The 18,659-nt window shown below is 40.9% G+C and overlaps 1 protein-coding gene across 2 annotated transcripts in view; it reads right to left on the bottom strand.

Annotated features, from left to right (window-relative positions):
- Window positions 1–17,066, bottom strand: part of LOC148453485 (glutamate receptor ionotropic, delta-1-like) — a 681,738-nt gene extending 664,672 nt beyond the window's left edge. For both annotated transcript variants that reach the window (XM_088462068.1, XM_088462067.1), the window contains exons 1-2: window positions 16,775–17,066; window positions 14,392–14,547 (exon numbers count right to left, since the gene is read on the bottom strand). In XM_088462068.1, the coding sequence (XP_088318194.1) occupies window positions 14,392–14,547; window positions 16,775–16,853 (235 nt within the window). In that variant the 5' untranslated portion in view covers window positions 16,854–17,066. The remainder of the gene's footprint in view (window positions 1–14,391; window positions 14,548–16,774) is intronic.
- Window positions 17,067–18,659: the final 1,593 nt, after the last annotated feature.

The following is an 18,659-nucleotide window of genomic DNA, read 5'->3' as shown; positions in this document are numbered from 1 at the left end:
ATTACATGCCAGAAGAGCAATGGATACCAGTATTTAATAAATTAAAGGTAGTTTCAAAACCTCACCTATCATTTTTATACAAACTTTGAGAAAAATCTTTGACTGATCTCCATCTACTTCTATGCTGGCAAGAAAAGAAAAAAAATATATCAAAAGCATAAAAACACTTTTTATACTGAAAGAAAAAAGCATCTATGCAAGTAGGAAGTGTTATTTGCTTTCGTATGGAAACCGGTATTTCCACAAGATAGTTTTAATCATAGATTACACTGACAGACAGAATTCAAAATCATGCTGTTGCTTTCTCAGTGGCAATCTCACATAACTCCTGGTTTCATCTAACAAGGCATGAGGAAGTACATTGTTAACTGAACTCACCCCACTGGGCGATAGCTTTTAACAACAGTAAGCTTGTAAGAAAATTTGCAGTTACATGCGATCCCCTGGCTGTTAGCGCGATCCCATACACAGCTGGCTAGTGTACAATCCTTTCTGTAGACATAACTGAAATATAACTAAAATTGCATGTTTAGGCAAGCAGTGTTTTCATAAAAAATATTTCATGTTTAGCTCTAAACAGCAGGAATGGAAAGAAAGTCACGTGAAGAAGTAACCATCTTTATTGTGAAAAATCTGTATTTTTAGCAAACAATTAGGCTATGGGCGATATCCAATTAGCCGCGATAACGATAAGTATGTGTGCTCCCATTTATTCTACAATACAATTACAAAACCGGTGATAACACATTTGCGCGATAATTCTTGCAGGGATGACGGGCGAAAAGTACAGCTGAAAATGGGGAAATCAGCCTGTAACCCCCCCAAAAAAGTAAACTAATATTGTGTAACAGTATAGAAGTCTTGTTTTGGCCATAATCAAAGGGTTTGGAGTTCATAAACGGTGTTATATGTATTTTTCTATAACAGTAAAAAAATTGAAATAAAATTTTTTTTGGCCAAAGGGTATTCCTCTAGCTAAATTAGGGGTACATAAAATGGGGGTAAGTATATTTTTGAGTCATTTTAGGACACTTTTCAAATTATTTAAAGACACAACTGCTGCAATGCAATGTTTAAAAAGGTATGCAGTCGGGATGCCAACGGTCTAAATGCCAACCATCGGTATCCCGACTGTCTAATCCCGGCAAGGGTCTAATGACAGGCATTGAAATCCCGACACCAGACGGGGGGGAGGGTTAGGTTAGAAGCTCTCGGGGGGGGGGGGGACTTAGGGTTAGGCAGCCCCCCGGGAGGGTTAGGCACCCCCGGGGGGAGGTTAGGTTTAGACACCACCCTGGGAGTCTTAGGTGTAGGCTGCGGGGAAGGGGGGGTAAGTTTAGGCACTTAGAAGAGGATTAGGGATAGGGTAGGGGATTGACCATTTGCATAAGAATTTTCAGCACAGTTTACATTCTTACAGTACAATTTCCAGCAAAGCCTCCCAGAAATGTCCCATTGCACAGCCAAAGCAAATAGCTATTACTGGGGACTTAAACATAGAATTAGTTATTAAATTTTCTTTGTAAGTAAGCATTTAGCAACTTAAAATGTAAAAAAAAAAAAATCCATTCACCTTTATTGCACCTAGGGTTTACTTTTATGCTAAACAGCTCTTTCCATAACACTTTATATACACACTGTTCAGAACTGGTATGCAGTACAATATTACAGTAGACTTAAAAGATTGTGTGGGCAGGTTTAGGCATTTTATTAATCTGTGTTGTTCTTCATCCAGTGTACATTATATCCCTTCCCTACACATAATATGCTTAGCGTGTCTGGATTTCAGTAGTAATATTGAATTTACCAGTCAGGGTTACATGGAAAGACAAATACAGAAAGTAGTGTCATTTGGGAACTACTGTAGGATAGTGTCCAAGCCTCCCCCCCCCCCCAAAAAAAGTACATGGATAGCATATAGTTAAATTACTAAATTTACAAAGATTGTTTAATTATTATTAAACCCCAAAACTGGCATTTTCTAAATGCAAATCATGAAGGTAAAATACATTGTTCAGTGTTAAACTGACATTCTACTGTATTACAGCAGAGTTAAGTCTTCCTTCTATACCACTGACAGCGTATATCCTGCTCACGTCTTTTAAACAGTGTCCAGTAGGATCTGTTCAAGCAAAATAAAAAAAAGAACTGAAAATGCAGTCATTAGATTTACTGTGACATCAGTGGTCCCACAAGTGTCTAAGGCAGGGGTGGCCAACCAGTCAGAGGCAAAGAGCCAAAAAAAATATATGTAGTCAAGCAAAAGAGCCGATAGCAGGCGCGCGGGCAAAAATGGGGCGTGGCCTAGCTGTCACAAGGTCACGCCCCATTTATGTGCACACGTCTCTGGTATGACATTTGCAGGAGCATGACCTTGTGTCACACCCCCGTTTTTAGTCACGCTTTTACGTAATCTTCCCAATATACATTTTTCACTGTTGAAGAGAAAACCAGAGCAATATAGAAAACATTGAAACAGCCACGTTCACATAAAAAAAAAAAACAGAAACAAGCCAGAACCACGTAAAATACATTGAGAATGCCAGTGCCCATTATGCTGTGCCCCCTGTAGCTGTGCCCATTATGCAATGCCCTCTGTAGTTGTGCCCCTTCTGCAATGCCCCCTGTAGCTATGCCCATTAAGCAATGCCCTTATTAGTTGTGACCCTTATGCAATGCCCCCTTGGAGCTGTGCCCATTATGTAATGCCCCCAATAGTTGTGCCCCTTCTGCAATGCCCCCTGTATCTGTGCCCATTAAGTAGTGAGGCACAGCAGTTGTGCCCCTTCTGAATTGTCCCTTGTAGCTGTGCCCCCAGCACTAGCTCCCCTCCCCGAAGAAACTTACCTTCATGCTGGCACCGCTCCACGCCGTCAGGGCTCCCGAGTCCCACCATCGCTGCTGCTGCTTCCGCTGCCTACTGGTTCTAACTGGATCAAGCAGACGCGTGGGTCCCTCACATCGCGGGTGACGTCATGACATCACCCACGCACTGCATTACTGGGAACGCTGGCCTCTGAAGCGATCAGAGGCTTTTTTAGTCTCTGACGACTTCAGAGACCAGTATTCTCGAGATCCACAGGTTGGCCACCCCTGGTCTAAGGGGTCTATGTACTATGCCTTGGAGAGAGAGAAAGCGGATGGAGATAAAGTACCAATCAGCTCTTGTCACTTTTACAGGCTTCAATTTACAAGTGACAATTAGGAATTGATTGGTTCATACTTTATCTCTTTCCAAGGCTTAGGACGTGTGCAGTCTCCCAGACCAAGACTTGCTTTGTAAAAATGCACCATGTCCTAAGTCTTCTGCGTTACAGTATTAGCTCCCTCCTAATACTGTATGACAGAGTAAAAAAGGGCATGGTGCACTTATTTTATCTATCATAAATACTCCAGGTTTTAATGTTGGAACTTTTAGAGAACACATTAAAGTATATTTAGATGTGGTCTGCTCTCTTGGGAACCTGGGAGACCTCACTGAAATTTGCAAGTCTCCTCGACATTCCACAGGAGTAAGCAGCTACGCTATAAGTTAATATACCTTTGTCACAAACTTTCTATATTATGAGCAAGACTACAGATCCTATTTTAAAATATAGGGGGAGATTTATCAAGCCTTGGAGAAAGAAAGTGGAGAGAGATAAAAGTGGAGAGAGATAAAGCACTTACAAATCATCTTCTGCCAATTTAAAAGCTGTGGGGTCTATTTACTAAACATTGGATTGAGATAAAGTGAACTAAGATAAGGTACCAGTTAATCAGCTCCTAACTGCCATTTTTAAACACAGTCCGTGACATGGTAGTTAGGAACTGATTGGTTGGTACTTTATCTCCATTCACAGCATAGTAAATAGACCGCTTAATTGGAAAAGTGACAGCAGCTGATTGGTTGCTACTTTCGCTCTCTCTCTAAGCCTTGATCAATCTCCTCATAGGCATATTTACTGACATGGTACTAAATCAAAAGTGTGATGTAACCCATAGTAAACTATTATATTTATACTTAATGGTCTTACGACTTTCGTTATCCTATACTAATGAGAAGCTAGGCTTATTTTCTAGCATCCTGTGATTAAACAGCAACGGTCCAGCCCCTTTCATGTAAGTGACAAACAAAATATGTACAGATGTGTACTTTGAAGACAAAAATAAATCTCCAGAGGGAGCTGCTCCTGTAAAATGTATATGTAGGAAACTGTAAGCAATTCTCTTCTGCCTCAAATAGATTTGAATCTAAATACAGGAAAGCGTTGTTTGTAATGCCTTACTATGCATTGACCAGGACATATCTCACAATACTGTAGGTTGGCCTCTGAAGAAGAAATCAGCAGGTTAACTAGTAAATAGTTAAACTTGCTGATAATATTGCATGAGTCAGGAGCACAAATCTGGTTAAAATTAAAGATGTGCAGTTCGATTCTCCAGAAATCCGAAAATATCCAAATTTTGTGAATCCGGGTAAATCTGAGTCGTGGTTCAGATTTCGTATTTTAAAAATCAGAATTTCAGGTTTTGATTTGCATAAAGTACATGATTTTAGCTATTTTTTTTATATATCCAGATCCAAAACCAAAAACACATGAGGGTGGTTTTGCAAAACCAAAACACAAAGATGATTCTAGATCCAAAACCAAAACACAGGGGACAGCGCACATCTCTAGTTAAAATGAAATAACATTTTTAACTTGATTATAAATACCCTAACAGTTGAAATTTTGAAGTTCAGTTTCAAGACTTAAAATAACTTAATAAATAAAATACATCAGACAACCAGAGTTGGTGTTACATTATAAACACATTTAATTGCCGAAATACTTAAAATTGGATCACTTAATTAGCGTTGTAAGTTGGAGGACAAAAGAAACAGCAGAACAAACAAACATGCATAAAAAAAAAAAAATGAAGTGTTGCTATTCAACTCTCCTGCAAAAGCTCACCCATATGGGCCGTGTCATTTCCGGCAGGGACAAAGGGCTGTAACTACATATAAGGAGAGCATACCCAGCACACTTTTTATATATTATAATTGATTGCTCATTAAAGAGAACCAACTAAACTGTCATTCTTTCCACCGCACAAAGAACGATAACCAAAAGACATAACAAAAGCGAGATGGGAGGGGAGGGATTTCCAGAAACAAGAAGGGAATGCTACTAGCATGCAGGCACTAATATAATATCAATGTACAGTGCACACCCCTTCCACACCTTGTGGGAGGGCGATTCAACATGCAGCCCTCCAGCTGCTGTTGAACTATACATCTCAGCATGCCCTGCTACAGTTTTAGCATGGCCTTCTAGCAAAACTGCGGCAGGGCATGCTGGGATGTTTAGTTCTACAAACACTGGAGGCCAGCTGCTCGCATGTTGAATACTCCTGTCTCCATCCATATAGGCTACATTTAATTGACCAAAGTAAATAATCACAAAGGAGGGAGTTAAATATTAAAGGGGCACAGTTCCTTCTGGGTTTAGCCCTGCTCAAGCACACTATGATGCCTTACGCTCCTCTTCTCCTGTCAAAGGTCATTGCTCACTTAGACACAAAGGAGGCAGCCATTTTGTGGGCCAGAACAGTACTCTACTGAGGCACTAGTTACTATATTGTAATGTCCTTGGTAGCCAGATAATTTTACTAGCTGCAGCTCATATAAATGGCTCCTTACATGCAGCGGATGCTTGTCAACATATTTTGGGGGGTGGAAGATGTACTAAGCCTTGGAGAGAGATAAAGTACCAATCAATCAGCACTGAAATGTCATTTTTCCAATGCAGCCTGTAAAGAGATTTAGGAGATGATTGGTTGGTATCTCGCTCCACGGCTTAGGACATCTCCCCCAGGGAATAGTAAAGAATATACGTGCCCATGGGGGCCTGACCCACTGGTTGCACACTTCAGCTTCATATCACAGATATGCAACCATTGTGGCTACTGCATCCCACATTACCAACTGGCTGCCGACTGCAACTATAAAATCAAAGTGTTATGGAGACTTTGTATGAAATGATGACATGCTGACTATCGCTTATACTGAATGTGTACTGCACATTCTCATATGAAGTCCCACTGTGTGTGCAGCTTACATATGAAACAATTTGGTGTGTTTTACCCACTTTGTATATATTATAATCTAATGCTCATTAAGCATCTAGTTTTTGAAGACTTTTAAAAACAGCTTTTGGATTTTAGGAGTGCATACATCTACATTCTACCAAATTAAAGGGGAGAAGATCTGGTAAAAAGATTATGTGAGCATGTGAATTACTGCAAGCACTAAAATGTCTTTTATATTAGAAAGGTCACAGAGCGGATAGTGTGCACGTCCTATTTCATGGTAATTACTCATGGGACTGTAAGAAAGACATTTACTTCGTCTTCATTAGACTTATGACACAATATTAGCATCCCAACTCCACCCATAACTGCAGTCATTAATTTTTATTTTAAAATGTTGCCAACACCTTAGTTAACTGAAATGCCAACTGTATGAAACACAAGGTAAAGTAGTACAATATGCAAATAGAACTCAAGAGAAGGTATGAATGCTAATTTTCTTCTTTCCTTGCTACTTAAACCCATAAAATATAACATTTTACACACACACACACACACACACACACACACACACACACACACACACACACACACACACACACACCTCGTCTCTTTTTGGCAGTAAGATAAAGATCCATTGCTATGTTATTGGTTGTTTCTGCAGAAGTGGTACAGTAGGCAGGTATCAACAGAGTTATTAAAGAGAAACCCCATTAGTAGTAGTACTGGTTTAGTTAGTAAGAACAACATGGATGTAGTCTCTGTCTCCCTATATTGCAAAGGAAAGAGTCAGTAAAATACAATACATACTCGTAGAAGCCTGATGTTTCCTACAATACATTTCATTGATCACCTTGCAGTCTCTTGTGGAACTAAAATGAAATCTAAGAACAATGTGTGTGCCACTTTAAGTTAAGATGTAAATAAGACAGTAAAACTTCTTAAAGGTGCCCACACACTGGACGACTCGCAAAAGATGCAATGTTGTTAACGATTTCCCTTGCTCTCCCCGGGCAACTCACTGGATCTCCTGGACAGACAATATCTTGCTAAACTGTGGAATGTGACTAATCGACTTATCGTGAGTCCTTAATGATTTCCAGTGCATTGCTAAGGAGATTGCCAAATCTTACATGCAGTAGGTAAGATCTGAAGATACAAACAACGACCCGTGGGACCGCGCATCGGATCGTTATCGTTACTGGAAGCTGCACGATTTGCATGTTTTTAAACGATGTATCACTACGATGCATCGTTTTTCGTGCAAACCGTGCCTAATATCGTCCAGGGTGTGGGCACCCTTACCGTACACATAGCAGAGAGAGAGGAAACCCAGAGTTAGATTACACTGAATGTTTTATAACTGAACATTTATTTTTGGATTTAGCTTTGGTGCTTCTACAAGTCTGCCAAGTTTTATGGACATATAGAAGTTGAAAGTTAACTTGTAGTCATCACTCGTTGGCCATATAACTGACTATTTTTTTTTTCTAAAAACGCCTCAGAAATTGACAGGTTGTTTTATGAGTGATTTAGGTGAAGAACATGTATTTCAACTTATCCATAATGATTTCATTAATTAAAAAAAAAAAAACCTGTTTTTCAAACAATGGATTACCACCTTCGGACCATCGCGACTTTAATTTTCACAGTGGCTTCAGGCACACTTTAGGTGGTGAGGGAGGGTTAATTTACTTTTTCCCAGCGGCTGTTAATCTCTGCAGCCACTGGGTGTGGGGGGGGGGGGTCCTGCTATGCTGACCAATCAACAGTGATCGGCAGCAGTACAGACACTGGGGGAGGGCACAGGCATGCAGAGGGACCGGTAGATCCCTCTGAGAGCAGCAGCTGCAGGAAGACTCTCTTCTTGCAGCACCCCACACTGTTTGTCGGACTGGTCACATTATTGCGACCAGATCAGATAACGCACAGCCTGCTGTCGTAAAAATGTGACCATGCCGGGCAAGTGGTAAAAATGTTGGGAGGTGATTAAAAAAAAAAAAAAAAATTCAAGTAGCAGCATTTTATTGATTTATAGGTCAGAGCAAATAATAGTAATTAAAAAAAAAAAGTTATTGAATGGTGCCACTTCTTACCGGTCCAGCACCGGGGTTGTACTTCTGTCATCCTGCTGCCCGACAACGTGGAAACAAATGACTCCCTGATCAATCCTTATTTAAAACGACATTAAACGCTAATATGAATCATCTACATTTTAAAATAAAAATGTCATATTTCAAGTATTAGAATTGCTAATAACAATGTAAATGCTATTCATTTAGATTTTATCTCCAGGACAGCTGTGTAAAGTTCCTTTACTGTTGGCATTATATCATACACAAGGAAAGTTTCTGTGGAGTATTCTGCATTAGTTCTAAATAGCTGAAATCTTCTCCAAAAATAACATATGTTTATTATATAAATGTTTACATAGCAATTGCCTTAAGGTAACAATATGTTGAAAGTATTCCGATTTTCGTCTAAAAGATTACATAACATCAACATCTGTGCTTATTTTGAATTAAACACACATGAGGTACATGTAGTTTTGAAATCAAGTTCAGAGATTTTACAAAAAAAAAAAAAAAGTTATAATTCAGTGCTCTTAACCACAAATGGCTATAAAAAAAATGTAATTACTTAAAACAGAAAATCACATATTGGAATTTGTAGTTCAACAGCAACATTTGGTTCAATACTAAAAAAAATATTAAAAAAAAATAAGGCAGTTTATACCACTGAGAAAGAAAATCTGAATAAAATGTAAAAAAAATAAGGAAATCAGGCTGAAAGATACATGCAATATAGAAGTCCGACATGTTGCTGCTTTTCAAAGAGCTGTACGATCATAACAACAGCCATATTCTATCACAATCTCATTTAATTTACTGCAGCGTTCCCAGATATGGCCCTCAGGCACCCCTAACAGCTCATGTTTTAGGGCATGAGGGCAAAAGCTTTATTGCCTGAGAGCATTTACTTTCTAACACTTGCCCAAATTTTAGGTTCTGCTCACATCAAAAGCAGCCCCAATTTTCTGCCACCTACTTGCACAATTCAGTAAAGGATCAAGAAAATGGTTTGTAAGACAAGTGATGTGAAACAGTAGGTTTGCATCATCTGATCCATCAAGACAAACATGAACAGGGTGATGTACTGTAGATATATAGAGAATACATAGGTGCACATTATAAAATAATCAGCGATCATTCATGCCACTTCAAGTGATGAAAATCATAACTGGTTTGGGAGTATATTTCCCATTTAAAACTGGATATTGATACTACACTGAGTGGTTCCCAATTTTAAACCTCTGTACTAATTGAAGCCCATTTGTGTTGTTTGTACCCAGAACATTTACAAAACATTTAATGAATATAATCTATTTTAGATGCAAAGTTTAGGCACTACAATATATAAAAGCAGTACATGTGCTCAAATAGAGATCGAATTATATATATATAGAAGCCGGCGGTCGAAATGCCCGACGCCGAAATTCCAACAGTCAAAGCCTGGCATGGGACTAAAGATAGGCATCTAAATATTGATGCCTATCAGCCCGACGCCGAAATATTGACGCATGGCACACTGTACGTAGGTAAGTCAGGTGTCGGGAGCTCTTAACCACAGGGGGGAGGGTTAGGCACCCCCGCCCCCCGGGAGGGTTAAGTTTAGGGTGCGGGGAGGGGGTTTAGGCACCACTATGGGAGTGTTAGGGTTAAGGTACTTACTTATCCTAGTCGGGATCTTCATCTGCCGGCTTTCTGGCATCAGGCTTAGATCCGGCGGTGTTACATACCGTGTATGTATGTATGTATGTATGTATGTGTATATATATATATATCATATATATGCTAACACAGACAAAGTCCAGCACTCACTTCTAGGATGTAATTACTTCACCCCGTTGCCCTCATCGTAAATAAAGCCTTGCCATAAGTAAATACACAGAGAGATGCGGCACTCAGGGCTTTGCAGAAAACACTCAAACGACTCCCAGCAGTGTCAACGTATACATATATATGCTATAAAATTGCTACTTACAAAAATTAACAAAAAACTAAAAGCAGGATTTACAAAAAATTACACAAGAATAGAGTGAAATTTTATATATTTTTTCAATTTAAAATAAAAATAAATATACTATGTTATGGTCTAACAATCGCATACACACTATCATTATATATAAAAAAGAAATAAACTTACATTAACATGCAATATTATGGGCTGATGTTACAAGTCACATATTCTAGCATTAGGGGCATCAGAAAGTATCAGGATTGCACTATATCCAGACAATTTCTGTTATGCAGGATACACCAGTGTTTACGTCACTATTTTCCTGCCTGTTTTTAGGGCCACACTGTGATGCATGCAGGGAGAAATCCCTAGGATACATCTTTCTTTGTGTGTCTAATCATCACACCTGTATATATCTGTGCCACCTATACAGAACATTTGTTGCATAACCCTGAATATCACAATGAGTACCAAGGTTGAGATCCGCTGCAGTGTACCAGAATCAGTTTTGGCTAGAAAGTCATACTGCGAGATCATCAAACTCTGATTTTATGATCAAGGGTAAATGCTACCTCTATGTTAAAGACGGACTGGGTATGAAGTCCCGGCAGCCGAATAGCCGCAAGTTCATATCCCGACGCTGGCAGCCCGAAGGGAAAAGCTCCCGATAGGGCAGGCAGGCAGGCAAGTACACTATCCCTACCCCCCCCCCAACCCTCCCTTAGTAGTGCCTAACCCTGACCTCCCCCTAATGCCTAAGCCTAACCTCCCCCGCGGGTGCCTATCCCTAACCCTCCCTTCTCACACTCTAAACCTAACCCTCCCTGGAGGATGCCTAACCCTAACCTTGCCCCCCAAAACCTAACCCTAACCCCGCTACGCTCCCTAAACCTAACCCCCTCCCCGTGGCTAGCACTAAGGGCGCCCCGGACTTACCTCGTTCGGACTGGTGTCCTTCGGCGTCAGGATTTCAATGCCTATCTTTTGTCCCTTGTCGTGATCACACTGTCGGTATTGAGGCCGGCAGCCTTGTGGCCACCGGTCTCATAACTACATCCCATTAAGGACACCAATGAACGTATATTAGCCAAGTCATGCCCATTGCCAATAATAATTATTTTTTTTTTGGTGGGAGGGGTTAATACAGGGTGATCACATCTGACTGAGTAATAGGATACATTTTAAATATCTGTACTTGAAGATAATTACCATTATGACTGGACCTATTACAGTTAAGACACTAGATGGCTCTGATGTGAGCATGTTATGTGAATTGGGTTAATAAAATATCAATTTGTTTAACTAAATATAAGCAAAATTATGTCACTTGCCATCCATGTATCTTTTTTGGGATTTATTTTGTATGACTGTTTATTTTGTAACACTACATCAACAGCCTGTGAGAGGGAAAAACATTAATACCCCTTTTACGCCGGAGCTAAAACCCGGGTTATTGCAGGGTTAACCCAGGCAGCTCCTTGGTGTAAAAGGGGTGAGGGTTGGATCGCCGGGTCGAGTGACCCGGCTATCCAACCCAGGTAAATAGCATGGTTTAACACGCGCGTAGCCCATGAAACCCTGCTGTGTGTACGGCGCACTCCGGGTCTTGATGACCTGCAGTGCGCCGCAAGCCGGCCGATTGGTCCAGCTTCAGTGGCGCTTGGAGATGACGTCATCTCCAAGCGTCCACTTTCACGCCAGAAAAGCCGGGTCTATGCAGACCCGACTGCGGTGTGTGTCGGCGCCGGCTAAATTCCAGGTCTGATCCGGATAGGAACCCTGTTCCAACTCCAGGTCAGACCCGGAATTTTGGTGGAAAAGGGGTATATTACTGCTTTTACACCTAAATCCTGGGTCTAACCCAAGATTTGGAACACAGTTCCAAAACGGGTCAGACCTTTTCTACTACGGCGCCGATCTGGATCGGCGCCATTCACACTGCACACGGGTGCAGTGGAACACTTCTCCCGGTGCTTGAAGATGACATCATCTCCAAGCGCCGAGAAACGCGGAAGTCCCCATGCTGTAAACGGGTCCCAGGTCGAATGACCCCGGGCTCCCGTTTACACTGCAGGGTTCCACGGGCTGTTCCCGTGTAAAACCCTGCAAGTTACCTGGCCCCTTTTACACCTAGAAGCAACCCGGGTTAACCCTACAATAACCCGGGTTTTAGCTCTGGTGTAAAAGGGGTATAAAGAGGTTTAGAAAAAACTTAACATTTTATGTAGTGGGGGCCTATGTATTAATAATCTCGGTACTGCCACGATTATTAATGTTGCAACTCACTGGAAATATTTTAATTTTTAATGAACATATCCTGGCTATGTACTACCTCAGGGACAGCAGTTGCAGTAACCACTGTCCCTGTGAGGTATATCCCCAGCATTTCGGAGAAGTCTTTCTCAGAGGTTAAAGCCTTCGCCGGGAAGTGGGGGGAGGCTGACACTGCGCATACGCGCAGCGTCAGCTTCCGAGGCCAGACACGGTCTGCGAGAGAGAGATATCAAAAGATCTCTCTCCTGCCCCTGGAGACCCCATAGTCTTACAGTAGTTTACACCATCTAAAGATGTAAAGGTGTAAACTACCGGTGCTAAACTCTGAAATACTTCGCTTTTTGAAGTTTAGTAGATAGGGGTCAGATCATAGTCCACATTGATAATAATGGGGACTGCAATCTAAAGTGCTGATTAGCACTTTCCCAGAGATTTCTGTGAAATCTCCTGCATAGTACATAGAATCGATACATAAAATTAGGCAGAAACTGCAGTTTCTGCATAATTTTATGTCAAAAATGGCTTGATACATAGGCCCCTTAGAGCAATTGTTATCAAACTCAGTCCTCAGGACCCCAAACAGTTCCAGGTCATCTAGCAGGTGCACAGGTGTATTCATTACTCACTGACACATTTTAAAAGATGCACAGGTGGAGATACTTTTCTCACTTGTGATTCTGTGAAGAGACCTGAAAAACCATGAACTGATTGGGGACCTGCATACAGTTTGAGTTCTTGAGAAGGAGTTTGTTATTTAAGCTCAGTCATACAGTAAATAGTGTCTATAAGATTGTATAAAGAATGTACTATTTAAAAAAAAAAAAAAAAAATCAAAGCAAGTTCTTTAGGACAGTTTTTAAACTCTTATATTTTAACATTACCACTGAAGAGACTGTTCAGATTATTCAGTCCTATTTCTTTATTCCGTGACAGATGTCAACACGACATGCTCATTCAGTCACAGGACCACTAAAACCTTCATTTTTTTAACCATTTTTTGGCACCAGTATTTACAGAAAAGACAGACACTGGCTTTGTAGCAAAACACATTCAACCATTTTCTTTTGTGATGCAATCTAGTATTTAAAATAATTTTGTTCTAAACACAAGGGGTTAATGCCGGACATTGTCCAAGGATCTCCCTGGCTACTGGCACTGCTACACTAAATGCAGCATTTTAAGAAATGACCTTGAACCAGTACACACACTCACTACCTTTGGAACAGAAAGAGCTTGGCAAGCACTTAGTCGCTGCTCTCTCTGCTGTAAAACAATGAGGGATCTCTCAATGATTTATCATGTTCTATTTCGTCAATGCCCAAGTTTCCAATAACAACGCACAAAAAAGGGGATAATCAATTTTAGAGTCTCAGTATGTAATTCATTAATGCATCCCTGCACTAAAAGTGCCACAGCAACACAAACTAGGAGAGCACAACGTAACTCTTGTCCAAGATGTTTAACCCTTTACTAAATGATCATCAATAACTGACAAGTGATTGGTACTAGTCAAAGACTGTAAATCAGACGGTTGAGGAGAGCAGGATCATCATCGCTTTACCAGTGTTAAAGCCTCTTTCCTGGTAACACAGCGCCCACTGCCGGCAGAACAAAAGTTTCAGCAAGCTCTCATCCAAAGGAAGTGCTATTACAAAGCCTCCTTTGTGAGCCATAGTGGCATTCTGGTACTTGAATATTCTGCTTATTTAAGCTTTATTTCGCAGCTGTGTGTCCCCAGCAAAATGGAAATGACCAGAGTGACAGATAAATAAAGTGGTCCATCTATATAAATCGCATGCATGCTATAGAAGGTGGAACTCATTCAACTCCTCCGTTTGGTCAAAGACAATGTGGAAAGCGAATTAACTTTTTAAAACATATTAGATTTATATTGAACTTAACATTGCAAGAAGAGAGTATAAACATTTTCATTGAGAAATACATTTTGGACTTCTGTAGGTTTATATTAAGTGTTGCCAAGGCCTTTCTCGTTATAGAATAAAATGAATGTACCAGCCACTAGTGAGAATGGAGCAGGCTTACCTTCCTGGACAGCTTGGAAAGGATTGTTAGCCTCTATAATCTTGATAGTGTGCCCAATTTTTTCACTTTGTAAGATATCGTCATTGAGATTCAGATCTGACACAGCCAGCTGAAATACTTCATTGTCCTTCGCTGCATTTTCTTCAAATATTGCACCTGTTGTAGAAAGATCAGTCAGTGGCAACTACAGACAGGAGTAAATACCCCCTGGGAGGCTGACGGCCTGAGCACAAAGGACAGCTGATGCACATAGCTGTATACCTTCACTGACCTTTCTATCAGGGCCAGTTGTTCTATATTGGACTGATTAGCTGCATCACGTGTTGCTGAAAACACTGACATAACAAACAAAATGTCAATGATTTCTATAGGAGTACAGCTTTCAGATCCCCTGTACCTATTGGATGCAATGCAACACATATTCCTTGCTACAATGTTACAATTGTGGTTGTTAATTAGCAACGTGAGAAGCAATATCACGTATGGCTGACTATACTTTATTCTCCTACAGTACTTTTTGTTTTACAGCGGCTAAGGTTATGTAATGCAATGCATTATACATTCATTTGTCCATTATGTTAATAAATATAATATATATATATATATATATATATATATATATATATATTGTTTTTAATAAAACAGAAAAGGCAGTATAAGTACTGGAATATTTGTAGTTATATATGAGGAATTGATGTAATATATTCTAAGGGACAGATTCATTTAATAAATGTGCTATATACAGTAGTGTATTAATTCTTCCCCGGGGACCCTCGGATCATCCACTTACAAAGCATTGCTTATACATTCTCCATTGGTAAAGCACACACGATGGATGAGCTATGCACAGAAACAGCAGAAGAGAAGAGGGGTACTGTAAATGCAGCAGCTGATTTCACGAAGGATGGGCACCTGTACTCAAGCATCCACAGACACTGATAATCCATCTTTTACATATCTGTAGCCAACCTGTACTCCAGCTGTACACTATTCTCAGTTATTGAACAGGATGTCACAGCTCATGAAAAGCCCTGTGGGTCTCATCATTGAATACGAACAAACAACTGTGCTGTAATAGTAGAGAGCTGGCATGCCGGCAAGCTAAAGGGCTCGTTTCTGATAAAGATATATATTGTTGCTCATCATAGGTGTACCCAGAATATTTTACCGTTATACCATGTTTAAAAAATTACTGTAACATCACTGAAAGATGAGAAGGGGTCAATTGATAGCTGTACAGCCATCGAAGTTCATCCAATCTTATTTAATAGATCCGCAATGCTGTGAGCTTGGTAAGGCTCATTACAGCTACTCGTGGTCTCAGCATGGCAACTGTGTATTGAGGTGTCCTATAGTTACTAATCCATGAGGATATCAGGACCTTACCCATATCTAGCAGAGCTACAAGCACTCCCTTTGGGCACATCACTTGCCCTTATGCTTTGATTTCTGTCTCCCTAGATTAGGTATGCCATCTGCCGTAGGTGACATCAGTATTACCTTGTTAGAATCGTACTGCCAAGCGCCTAGGTCTGAGCTAAGACACTATATCTGGGTGCATCTTGGACGTGCCTGCCTTTTCTGGTCAGATGTAATCTGCATTAGTCTGTCTCTTTCCCATACTAGCTGCTGTTGCAATGCCTGACTCTCCTCCATGCACAGCAAGCAGCACACATGCATCCTTGTCCCCCCTGCCATTAATTCCCTGATTACTACATCTCCTACAGCAGCATTTATATTTCCCAATCCCTCCCATACACCCCCCCCCCCCCCTCACACACACACATAGAAGCAATTGGCAGAAACAAAAGTTCCTTTTTAACACTGTGTCCATCCGATCAGCCAGATTCACATGCTGCCTTTGTCACTTGCATATTCCTCATTACAGCAGCCTTGAACACTGGCTGCAGTCATATTAAAACATCAGACATTAACATTACCAATAGCAACCTACTCATTTAATATGTCCTTGGCCTCTAGCCACCAAACTTAAGATTCCCATACAGACTACTTGATGTGCTCTGTCCATGGTGCTAGTCTACAGTACATTTACAGCTCTTCATAACCAAACAAGTTTGTAATGATCTCAAAGCATCAGATCCTATTAAAGTAACACATACCATACACTGCCATCTACACCAACCTGTTCTTAGCATCCAGCTGCCCATAAAGCATTACACTCCACAAAATGACCCCCCACACACACACACCCCACCCGCTGCATATAAGTTTGCAGGGCACCCATGTAGGCTGTTGCAGCACATTTTAGAGGGAGCGTAGCCGGTGGTTGCAGCTTGGTGACAATTCTTGAGACACATTTCCCTACCCCCTCCATCCTGGTGACCATCATCATCACTAGTCCACACGCCGGGTCCCTTCTTACCAATGTGGATGATGGAGTCCGCCCGTACCGAGAAACACTGAAATATCCAGGGGAAAAAGCAGAGCATCAACACTTCCATTTCCAGCCTCTCAAACAGCACATCAGCCCGGATTTGGTGGTGGTACAGAGGGATGAATGATGGAAATGCTTTCCAGATAAGGCAAACGATGCAGAAGGGAACAATAAAGGTAGATTCTGATGCTGAATTGGTATGTTTGCAATATATACAATTATTCTTATTTTGCTCTGACGAGGATAAAGCACAGACTTGCAGCTCTCTCCAACACTCTATGTGTGTCTGAGACCCAACAAACAGCAAACTGCGGAGGACCCCCCCTCTCCCCCCCTCCTTCCCTCCTACCACGTGATTGCAGAGCCTCACCACTCAATATAGTCTTGGTGAAAAGACTGAGAGATGGAGAGATGAGCTCAGATGGGGAACACTGGAGCTCAGTATCACAGGAACATCATAGCAAAAAAAAAACAGGGCAATACAGAAGACTGCTAGGCACATAAACTAGGGGAGATGGCATGCATGGCCGTCTAAGCAAAGCTGGGACATATGTGTAAGAGCTCAGCGTGCCAGGGCAACAGGATGACTCTCCAGACACAAAACTGAGCTGTGTGCATGCTGGGAGAGGGACCACAGTGGATGATACTGGCTAAAACTCACAGCGGATCAACTGAGCACTCTCCACGCATTTGCTGGTTTATCAGCTAGACGAGGGACATAGGATAGACAGTCTCCAGGATTGAGCTGTGCATCTGGCCATTGCAGGGAGCATCACACCTGAGTTTGGTGGAAAAGAGTTAAGTTTGCTGAAAAACACAGCAGCGAACCCAACAGGCTGGATTACAGGCACGGGTGATGGGACAGGACTGATATAAAGGAATGCACTGCTTGATGTAAAGGAAGGTACTGCCACGGTTTGGAGTATATCGTTTACTTGCAAAAAAATAATAATCATCATCATGCTCTGGCTAATTAGAATGGACTGATTACTGAAAAGTCAGTAGAGCTATTTAAAAGACCATGAACATGTGGATTGTCACTGGAGAACACATATCAATGTAATTAGTCGCTTGATCTCACGACTCATGAACTTAATTGCCAATTGCTCCCCTTTTTAAGTGGGATTGGTATTTATTACAGTGCTTACATATAACATAATTCTCACACTATACTAACCACGCTGGGGCATTATACTATTGTTTCATTAAACAAGTGCATCACTCATTGCTCAGCCACTGAAGGAGTTTAGGAAAAAGTCTGTTTCTTTAACACGGAACTGGGAACTATGGAAGTATATGGGGAAAGATCTGTGTGATCTCTAAATATATACAATATGGTGCCAGTCTAATTAAGTGGCTAAAATCATTCTAAGCTAAAGCAAATTTGAGTGTCTCTTCCTCACAGTGAGATTTGTATGCTGTATTGTATGTGAATTATTTAGTGTAGCGACTCTCTGCTATAACAGGCAACAGATCAGTTTAGATCTTTAGGAGAATACTTATGATGAGTGTTACAATAAGCTCCTCACACCATCCACAGGAAAAGCAGTAATTAATTAATGCTTCCTAATCATCATCCAGCTATGATATCTCTCGTTAGTAAAATCGCATCGTGCAGTCTGTGCTTTGGAAAAGCAAATGTGGACAGGAAAAAAATCTATCAGTTTAAAATCAATCATTTACCCACCAGCTACATTTGTATCGTTTGGTTCCATAACTATAGTTCTCCAGTTGTCGCAGAGGAAAGACTACACAGACTGGCTAATGTTTCATGTTGTAGATATGGCTGAGCAAATTCTAGTCGACCCCTCTCCCCCCTTCTGGCTTTAAAAGTTATGTTGAGTGTATTAGTTTAATTAACTCTTGTGCTGCC

Source organism: Taudactylus pleione, unplaced genomic scaffold, assembly GCF_031769625.1.
Source record: "Taudactylus pleione unplaced genomic scaffold, aTauple2 ptg001143l, whole genome shotgun sequence".
Classification (NCBI taxonomy): Eukaryota; Metazoa; Chordata; class Amphibia; order Anura; family Myobatrachidae; genus Taudactylus; species Taudactylus pleione.
Note: the sequence above shows the minus strand (reverse complement) of the source record. Positions and strands in the feature narration are given on the sequence as shown.